At 38.5% G+C, this 11,131-nt stretch overlaps 1 protein-coding gene across 3 annotated transcripts in view; it reads left to right on the forward strand.

The window, feature by feature from the left end:
* LOC117537048 (ankyrin repeat and MYND domain-containing protein 2-like) overlaps nucleotides 1–3,046 on the forward strand; it is a 36,988-nt gene extending 33,942 nt beyond the window's left edge. For all 3 annotated transcript variants that reach the window (XM_034202222.1, XM_034202221.1, XM_034202223.1), the window contains one exon: nucleotides 1,099–3,046. In XM_034202222.1, the coding sequence (XP_034058113.1) occupies nucleotides 1,099–1,277 (179 nt within the window). In that variant the 3' untranslated portion in view covers nucleotides 1,278–3,046. The remainder of the gene's footprint in view (nucleotides 1–1,098) is intronic.
* Nucleotides 3,047–11,131: the final 8,085 nt, after the last annotated feature.

Raw genomic sequence — 11,131 nt, forward strand, 5'->3', positions numbered from 1 at the left:
GTTTTATAAATGTAATTTATAGCAGCAACACACTGAAGTCTTAAACTAGTGCTGCACATCAGGCTGCTGTGTTATTGACAGTCTAGTGTGCCCTCTTGTGGTAAATATACCACAGTCATAATTAAAGGTACAGGCAGTGGTGGACAGGCCCTCACACATCCATACCATCAGGGTTAGTACCAGGACTCCTGTGGCCGCAGCAGTGAATTGGCGTGAGCGTTGCAGTCGTAATGAACATTACTTACTGAATGGAGTGTGATGCTCTAGAAATGACATTGTGAATCTTGCAGCACCTCTGGTGTCCACTATGTGGCGCTAAGGAATATGTGCTAATTCCATTAGCAGGCTGCATGTCATTTCCATGTCAATTGACTGATGTTTGTCACATAAACCTGACTAAACATTCCCACAACCCAATGTTGACCTGTAAAAGTCTTTGGGTCGCCTGCATAATCTGCCTGGAGGAGGACGTTAAAGGGCCAAATGCTATGTGGCGCTATGTCAATGAGTGTATATTGGCATGCAAATATCTTCAGGATTGGTCTCTGATCTTCCATAAGAAATCTGAAGCATATTTGAGAATAAATGCTTGAGTTACAGCAACTTCCTTTTTTACAGCCAATGGCGCTTTTTCTACACCACGTCATGGCGTGGCTGTTTAATGTAGACTAAAGCTTTTAATAACTTTTTAACCTCGTGGTCTTAAGACTTACTGACTTAATTTGAAGTTGTTTGGATGAAAACCGTCGGAGGAGTTGGTGAAAAAAAGAAGCTTTTTTGTGCGTCTCACCAAGCTACATATACCTACCAAATCTCTAAGTGAACCTGAGCGGGGGGCTGCCTTTTGGCAACTTTGCAGGGAGCGTATAGAGCTTTTTACAGAGCTTTTTACCGACACCCCGAGAACGAGCCCTCTAAATTATTAACATTTTCACCAGTCCTGATTATCCTGCCAACTTACATGTTGGGTAAACTTTTAGGTCCTCAAAAATGTGATTCATTTTTGCTACAAAGAGAATCAATCTTGAGGGATTTCAAAAGGTCCTCTGCTCTGACTCGCTGCTCGGGCCCTTATCACTCGGTGTGTTTCTGCTTTAGATGATGAGAGCGACCTGGTGATGGAGACAGCCAACTTCCTGCAGGAGCTGTGTCTGCGGGCGGAGGAGCAGGTGGCTGCTGCTGGAGGCTGCCCTGCAGAGCTCCGTGCCTTCCCCCCCCCTCTACTGAGGGACCTTCATTCACCCAAGACTGAGGCAACAGCCCAACAGGGGCCCTGAAGGAGGCCTGTGAATTTTCACAAAAGTTATAAATGGCTGAACATAAACCATCTTAGCAATAACATGCTCCAGTGGCAGCTGCAATAAGTAGAGGTATTTTCAAAATGTATAATAAGAAATATAATAAATTCATGCTAAATCTGATCAGGGAATATGAGAAGCATAAAGTATAATGTTGCTATTTCAAGCATTTTCTGGGTGGAACAGTTCAGTACTGTAAGGAGTCCATTTGGATTCATATTAATAACCTCAACAATTGTATCAAAACATCTTTAAAATGGTGACTTCTTTCTCCTGTTTTTCGTTCTGTAATGTTATGATATTATCATTTTCTTAGCAAGAAGCCTCAGAACAGACTAAATGTGCATGTAGACCGAAAGGTCCGTCATATCAATAAGGACATCAGAAGAATAATGTCCTCCATTTTTGTCCCAATTAAGGTGTTGAACAGCTGGCTTTTTCGGTTTTATGATAAGGTAGAGTTGTTAAAATAAAAACTAGAACCTGGTCCTCCTGTTCCTTCCAACCTTTAACAGCAGGGGGAACCGCTCAGTTCGTGTTGGGCCGAGGACCTTTGTTCCACATTTCTCTCTCTCTCTTCACTTCCTGTATCTCTTTACTGTCACTACCTAATAATGGCCTAACATGGCAATACATAAGGAACTCTTCAGAACCTAACATTATTTGACCATTAGCTTGCCTTGGTGGTAGAGCATTCTCTATACTGGTAAGAATGAATGATGACAGACTGTTGGTTACCATGTGATTGAGTGAGCCCAGGGCATTAGAGACCATCGAGATATTAATGTGCATCATTTGCAATACAACACATAATAATGTGTCAGTTAATAACATAAAAGGTTCAAAATGCCATAGAGTGTGCTATGTGCAAAATATAAATAATCAGGTTGTGAACCGCACAGTGGTGTAATGTGACAAAGTACATTTACTCGAGTACTGTACTGAAGTATTATTTTGAAATGATAATTTCCTTTTTATTTGACCTCTACTCCACTTCAGAGTAAAGATTGTACTTATTATTATAGTTACCAGTTATATTCTACATAGAGAAACGTGCTTTCATGATACAATGCAGTACTATACTACTTATCTATCTTTTAATATATCAAATCAAACAAATTGGCTCAATTTTGACAAACTACAAGATTAAAAAGCTTGTACAGCTCATTCGGCTGACAATACTCCTGTACTTGTATTTTTAACTTTAACTTAAGTAAAATGTTGAATTCAGGATTTCCCCTTGTAATGGAGTATTTTGAGTAAAGGACAGGATCTGATTACTTTATCCTCTGAAACTGCAGTGTACACAGTTGTCTTTAGACATAAGCCATTGCATATATATACATATATATAAAGTATGGTAAAGTAGGAAAACACGTTGTTTATTTCTGTGTTTAGGATACGACACAGCTTTGTAAAAATAGTCCTTCAGTCACAGCTACACTGTGTTCTGTGTGTCATCTTGGAAATGCTGGTATTTTTTGAAGTAATGTGCATTATATATTTTGTGGTTTATGTTTTTTGTTGTTAAAGTATCCACGATCATTGTAGTAAAATTGTAGAATTGAAGAATGTAATATTGCTTTTCTAATGATGAATGACGTTTGCCTTCATCCCAAGGACTGTTCCTGCTCAGTGTCAGGTTATTGGGGTCAAGTCTGCCACAGAGAACACACATCTTATCAATGTAATAATCCAATACACAAAGTGACTAAATGATGCTGATCTTATTCTGTATCTGTTGGGAGGGTTATTACAAATGTATTCCGTTCAAATTAGAAGTTAGCTGTAAGAAAAATATAAATATAAAGGTAATGTAACCTGATGCCTTTCTGATCTTTTTGGATTACCTCCATATTAATGCAATGAAAATAAATAAAAGAGAAAATAAATATCAATAAGATGTTTTTTACTTAAAGGTGGGGTAGGTAAGTTTGAGAAACCGGCTCGAGATACACTTTGTGTTATACTCCATGGAATGCTCTTAACATCCCGATAGCCGGCCCGGCTAAAGTAACTGGATGGCCTACCTGCCTGTCAGCCTTCCATCTGTGCACAAAATTATCTTGTGCCCTCATTGGTCATGTGCGCGTTAGTGTGTGTTGGAGGAGGGGCTCTGTAAGGAAGTGGCAGATTTTTTCCGGCTGTGTATTTTCAAATTCTAGCGATCTCGAGCTGGTTTCTCCAAAATTACCTACCCCACCTTTGATTGTGTTTATGTAATGTTACTTAGAAAAGAACAAACCAAGATATTTAGGATGAAAATGTATTTTATTTATAGATAAAAGCATATTCAGGCAGTAGCCTACACACCAACACATGAAGATAGATAGAATAGGGAGGGATGAAACCCTCTTTAATGGTCACACATGCAGAGCACACAGCACACAGTGAAATGAGTTCTCTGCTTTTAACCCACCCTAGTACCAGGAGTCTAGTACTAGGAGCAGTGGGCAGCTATTGTACAGCGCCTGGGGAGCAATGGGAGTGTGGGGGGAAGGGGGTGTCCGGTGCCTTGCTCAAGGGCACCACGGCAGGGCCCAGGAGGTGAACTGGGACCTCTCCAAGTAGCAGTCCACACTCCATATTTAGGTCTGGTCAGGGACTTGAACCAGCGACCCTACGGCTCACAGTCCAAGCCCCTACTGACTGAGCACATCCTACAGTTTCAAAAAGCAGGAATCAAACCTGAGCTGACAGGAAATGCTCCGTTTTAGTTTAATACACACAGTTAAGCTCACACACACTATTTTATGAACATACAGGTTCACCTGCTGAATTAAAAACAGAACAAATGAAGCAAAGAAAGTGAAAACCATGAAGCAGATTCAGGCAGTAGAAGTATAGACTCACTCTTAAAGTGTTAGCCTACAGAACAGTACAGCTTACAGAGAAGAGAGAACATCTGATCCTTTACAACAAACACTAGATGCTCTTTTTAGGTATTAATAACTGTAATCCTGATTGTAGTCTAACTATTTTTAGAAATGTAACTGTAATCTTAGTGCATCTTTTGTTAAGTAACTGTGAGGGAATACAGTTACTTTTTTAAAATCCTGATTGCATAATCCCAATCTAAGTAGCCTGTTACTCCCCAAGCCTGTCTGTTGGATATGTCATTAGAAAACAGAAAAAGATGAAATATCGCTGATATAAAACCGCTATGGTCCATGTCTCTTAGACAGTTTGTTTATTGGATTTAAAATAGCTTTTCTAAATAACTGGTAACTGTACATCCGGATTGTATTGGTCAGTAACAGTGGTGAAATGCTGCCCCCTATTTGAAGCAGGTGGCTTGGTAGTACACATTGCACCTTTTAAAGGGGAAAACACAGTGAACAATCAGAGTGCTAGGTTGTTTTGGAGTAACTCTGATTGTAAATGGTCTGCAAAGGCTAAAATCCCTGTGTATCCTCCAGAGGGAGTTTCTGTCCCATTCACGCTATAAATGTCATGATTAGTATGTGAGTCATTCTACATATTAGTAGCATGTTAGTTACATTTAGCATAGGCTATTTCGGGCACATTTGGTGATTTTTGTATTACTTGTATGCAGTGGGGGTTCTACGGGGTGGCAGCTAGGGTGGCAGCTGCCACCTCAGAAAAATGCCTTGCCACCCCAGCTGCCACCCTAGTTGGCAGCTTTGTTTTGAAAGAAAAGTTGTGGCTCATCGGACATTTATGAGAGAAAATCTCTAATGTCCGAGTGCAAGTGAATGCAGCACAAGACTTACGTCTTGTAACCCCTCCCCCGGCCCTGGCGCGAGCGTGGAAATATGATTGGCGGCGATTTCATTTGAACGGGGGGACGGCGCAAAACGAGAAGCATTTCGGATCCAAGTAGCCTACTGAAGGAATGAGGTATTTGCGGTCTACAATGACACAGAAGAGACTGTCAAGTTTGGCTGTACTCAGCATTGAATCAAAACGCACCATAGCTTTAAATCTTAATCAGTTTGTGAGGCCTTTTGCTGAACAAGATGGTAATCGCCGCATTCAGCTGTTATAGCCAACTTGATGCTCTGCTCACGGATGACTCGATGAGAATAACAAACTGTTAAGATGATGACCTTGTGTGTGTGTAAATATATTTTTTTCTTTGTGGGGGTCTGCCCCCAAAAAACAGTTTCAAGTCCTGAGAAAGTCAAATAAGACGGTGAGTAAAACTACACTGCCCAGCCAAAAGAAAGTAACCACTTTGATTGAACTAGGCCAGTAGGTAAGGACTTTCCACTGGATAATAACTGCAGCGATGTTTATGTTTTAGCTGAATACACGTTTTTTAACCCTAACTGATGCAGTTAGTCACTTCTTTAGTGTTTGTTCTTTCTGATGTAAAGTCAAGGTTGTAACTGTTTGCAATGAAGTCGTGGGGCACTGAACTGTTCTTTTGGATCTTTTGATATATGATAGTAATTTGTCTTTAACATTTGAAGGAGGGTGAGCAAGCATCTTGAGGAACATTCATCATTAACTCCTCCAAAAAATATAGTTTATTTAATAATAACACTGAATATGTGAATCATAACAGTGATTGACAGCTGATAGGAATGATATGATTGTTAATAGTATCATATTAATTTAGACAAACATCGATGAGACAGTTAATGCATGTACTTATTGCAGCAGTCTGCATAGATTTGGTTCCCCTGCTGGTCTAAGAGTGAAACAAACTCATTCAGTTATTGTTCAGTTACAATTCATTAAATTAAGTCTGCCACCTCATATATTTATATGTAAGGTTTTACTGATGTGCCACAATAATGTCACCTAATGTTATTCAGTTAAAATATCAATTTGTGGCTTTCCAACATAACATTAATTGATATGACTGCAATTAAATCAGCATATACTTCTGCCAGGGGATGCCACCCCTGAAATTATCCTGCCACCCTCTTGCCACCCCATGAATATTTTTCTAGATCCGCCCCTGGTTGTATGTAACATTTTATCAAACGTATGACTATACATCTACTATTTCCAGATAAATAATTCAATGCATATTTCTGTTTATTCCAGCTTTACTCCTTCGCTGTATCATCACAATCGACAAGTCTACAGTAAAGCTGGAGCTTTAAATCAATTTCCTGTCTGTTGTTTGATTATTTGGGATGGACTATTTGGAGGACAGTAAAATGTCCCTTAGTGGGATTTGGAGATGGCTCCTGATTAGAGATTTGTTTTAAACATTCATTCAAGAAATGTGTTTTAAACATTCATTAATTTCCCATAACCTTTAACTTTGATGTATTGACTAAACCGACAATCTAGATATTAATTTTATGACCGTTTGAAGACGTAATGACAAGATAAAAAAATGGCTCCTCCTCAGCTTTGTATTTTCACACGTGAAGAACATCCTTCGGCGATGCTTTGGGTTTCTGTGGAGCTTTGCCTTCACTCTGACTGCATTGTTCCTCATTTTACACAGCTCTGCTCCCACGGGAGCACACTGACCTGTCACTACGTTCCTAGGCATTAGCATCAAGCATGGCTACTGTCACACTGATTGTTAATGGGGTCACAACTGTAGCCCCATCCTCCTGTTTTCACCCTATTATTCCCTCTTCCCTTATCTGGGTGTCACACTCACTCTGGACCGTAACCAAGCACAAAAGATTGATCTCAAATTTCCGGTTCCTGAGATGTAAAAATTAGCAAACGCTCCGTCCGATCAAATAACGTCTTTGAAGCCCCCAAGGTTCTTTTTTTTCTCAGCTGCTACTCATCCATATCTCCACCTCGATGATGTGATGTGACAAACACAGCTTTTTTAGGGTAATAGGAGATCATTTTGAGAGCAAATGGGGGAGAAGTGGCAACAAAGAGGAGACAAGGAAAGTTGGAGGAAAGTCATTGTCAGAGGGCCCTGGGAAAGGCTTGTAAGAGGACACCTTTGGTCCAGGGGCCAACACTCGGCAGGATAAAGGTGGAGCGGAGGCTTTGTCTGGCTACTGTATGATTTGGATAATGGACATACGAATACATCATGATGATGAGCTCATGCACTCATACTTGGCTGGATGAGGCTAAGTGAAGAACTCCAATATCAACAGAGAATTAAATGATCCAGAGAATTACTGTACATTGGAATTACTCACCCCTCAACTATGCTATCAGCAAAATCCACACTAAGGACATTGCATCCCATCAGAGTCAAAGTCTGTCTTTGTGAAACCATACAAAGTTGCTCTGAATCATGATACAGCCTGAAATGAGGATTTACTGTAAGTTTTGGAATACATGTCTTAATTCAGTATCTGATTCTGATTGGTCCATTTGGACATTGAACAGTCTGCTGTTTTTGTTAGCAGACTGTTGCTGAGGACGCTCTGATCAATGTGGAGTCATATCAGTCCACAGAAAGAAGTCTGGTCAACTTAAGGCAACCCTGTCTCCTAAAAATTCTGTTCCCACAGAACTAAACTGCATTCTCAATTACATTTAGCTAGAAAAATATTTTCTCCCACATTACGTTTGTTATGAACATATCTTAAATACGTTTATTTTCTACATATATTTGCCATTTTTAACCGGAAGTAGGTCACTTCACTTTGTCTTCTTCGTCCCTTTTACGTTCCAGACAATGCATGGCTCAGCGTAACAGACTGAACAGCGACCCCAGGTGTGTCTACATTAGAATTACATCTTCATTACTGAAGGAAAAATACTTTACCTAGTGTTTGTTAACTGGGTTTTTAATGCAGTTGGCTTTTCTTAATGGTTACAATATTGCTATGAGTTATATCTGAAGCAAATTATGTTTCTGAAGATGTGTACCACCCTTCAATGTAGCATAAATGTGAACTCTCATTACAGGAACAATACCGGAAACAGACGTAGGAAAGATCCTCAGCTCGGTGATTGGATGTTTTAGTCGCAATGCACATTGGGAAGCCTGTGTTTATGCGATGTGAAATCCGAAAACATTTTTAAATAATACTTAATTCCGAGTGCTCTTGCTTTTCTCTTTGAAAGTCATCACATAACGGCATTGTAATACACGGTTCGGCTGCATTAAATATTACATATCTGCCGTAGTTCTTTATTTATAGAGCCCTGATGAGAAGACTGGACAAACAGGAGAACTGCCGCCAAAACTGAATACTTGACGTGGATCATAAATATATCAACAATTAAACAACATCTTACATTTCTCTTCACAATATACGTCTCCTTGCAGTATCAATAGTAACTCGGCTGACTTTTACATTTGATCCAATTGGTAGATAGGCTGTATTTACACCATAACGGTGCAGAGCTGATAGAAAAGGACTTGTAGTTTTTAAAGATATTACTGATTTTCTTTGAATATAAGAATGTAAACACTGAGTTGAGAGAATAGTCAGGGGTTTTGGGTGATGGGAAACACATCTATGGAATCACAATTTTAATAGCTTACCATTAAATGACGGATATACCTTTCGGTCTGTGATGTTTTACAAATCAGATATTAATGTGTAGAAGTAAAACATGAGAAATAGTATAGCAATATCCTGTAAAAACATGAATAAAACTACACATCTTCAGATGTTATACATAAGTGTCCTACACTAATAATACAAAGTTATTATGGCTGTGTGTACCTTGTGTGCACCGCCTAGTGGTTAAAGCACGTTATTGAATTATTTTTGTTGAATAATGTTATTTTTGTTGAATAATGTTATTTGATGAAAACAATATTAAGAGTATATACTTTCATAGGGGGAAAGTAGAAGGGCAATGATAGAAATATAGAATATAAAAAATCAAGAAGATACTGTAAGTGATTTCTACAATAAAACAGTTTAGTGCACAATGTAAAAAGATATTAATATGAGGATGTGCAAAACAGACAAACTAATTAACCTTTATTAACACATTAAAGAATACTTTAGGTTAAGGTCTTCTTTCAAATAAGAAAAAAGCTTTGGGGGTATCTATCTACAGATAAATATTAAGCCTGACAAAGTACTTAAGGTCTAATATATTGCTTCCTGCAATGTTAACTATGTTGAAGCACTTATTTTAACTGATACACATTAATTATACTCTTATGTATGTAAGAGTATAATTACATTAAGAAATGTGCAGAATATGACAGTTTAATGGTGGTATACACACATATTGATAGATGTCTTGTAATGCACTGTTGAGGAACCTGTGACCCAAGTGTTTCATTCATAACTACACCGTAGTTGTGTATATGATATGTCAATAAACCTTAGAAAATCTTGAAAGGGATGTGCAAAATAGCCATTATGTACAGTCTTTAATTAACTATTAGTAGAGAATAACGATTAATGAATATACTTTATAGGGATCTGCAGATAAATGTTTAGTCTTCTCAAGCACCAACTATCAAATATCTCTCCTGATTGTTGGCACTTGACAATCACCTTCCCTGAATTTTACTCAGGTGTAACTAAAGTCTGATTTAAGGGTTGTTTATATTTCACATCATTAATCAGAATCTGCAAAGTAACTCAAATAAATGCAGTGGAGTAAAAATACCAGGTTAACCTCTGAATTGTAGTGGAGTAGAATTACAAAGTAACAATGAGCTGTCATGTGGGTATATATTCATGCTGCCCATTATGGACACAAGCGATTTTCACCCATTTATTAATTACATGTTTTAAATTTGTACACACCAATTTGTTTCCTATCGCCTAAACCTCAAGGGCTGTACACAGTTTAATACTGTCAACTTCTAATTTTGGGAAAAACGAAAATGTCTTTTAAAACTACAATTCCCAATAGAGACGTGCCATAGAGAACATGTTGCGAAACACAATAGCCAGCATGTGCATTTCTGGGGGGAAGTTCGAGTCCAGTTTTGAATAGTCTGCCGTGGTTTCGTTCCATTTCAAAGAGCTTGACGCTCGGCATAACCTTGGCGCACTGCAGTGGCGGTTCTAGAACATTTTACATGGGGGGGGCAAAGGGGGGGCAAGAGGTCATGCCAGGGTGGCATGGGTGGGCGGACAGTACGTAGTATTTTATACTGTATATAACCTATTTATTGTTAATTCATGCCCTAACACAAGTGTTCTTAATGCACAAGAGAAACAAGGTGTTCAGACAAACAATCGGGTGCCCTTTGAGTCCCCCAAGCTTACCTCAACCATTTTAAATGAAAGGAAACTACAAAATGTATTTTAAAGCAATGAATTAACGGAACAGGTTTTTTTTGCATTACAATGTCAAACTAAATATATATTTAGTTTAAAAAAAATTGGTTTTCTTAGTATTAGACAGACATATTTGCATGTCCTCACTAAGCATTATTACATATTAATTTAATATCAAACAAATCAAAATGGCCAATTATCCCAAAATGTTGCTGCTAATATAATCATATGCTTGTCAACTTTAACTGATCAAAAATAAATTCTGAAAAAATACTTGAATTTACATCACAAAAGTGTCAGTTTCTTCTCTTACCTATATTTCAGTTTTTGTATTTTCAGATTAAGATTGACAAGCTCAACATTTCAATTTATAATTAAGTACACAAATGACATCACCCATCTCTTCAGAGAGCTACAGGTGACATGTGCAGCAACACATTTCAATCAATATTTGTCAATACTAAGAGCTGCTAGATTGTGCTGCTGTAATGGAATATGTAAGGAGAATAAGAACATACCATGTGGTCCAGCTGGAGTTTCATCTGCCTCCTGATCCCTGCCTCTGGCCGTCTTTCTGACACTTCATCTTTATTCCTCACATACATTTCTTCTTCTTCACTAATGTCTTCATCTCCTCCTCCTGCTCTGACCCTCCTGGTCTCTTCATCTCCTCCTCTTCCTCCTGCTCTGACCCTCCTGGTCTCTTCATCTCCTCCTCTT

This window comes from Gymnodraco acuticeps, unplaced genomic scaffold (genome assembly GCF_902827175.1).
Source record: "Gymnodraco acuticeps unplaced genomic scaffold, fGymAcu1.1, whole genome shotgun sequence".
Taxonomy (NCBI): domain Eukaryota; kingdom Metazoa; phylum Chordata; class Actinopteri; order Perciformes; family Bathydraconidae; genus Gymnodraco; species Gymnodraco acuticeps.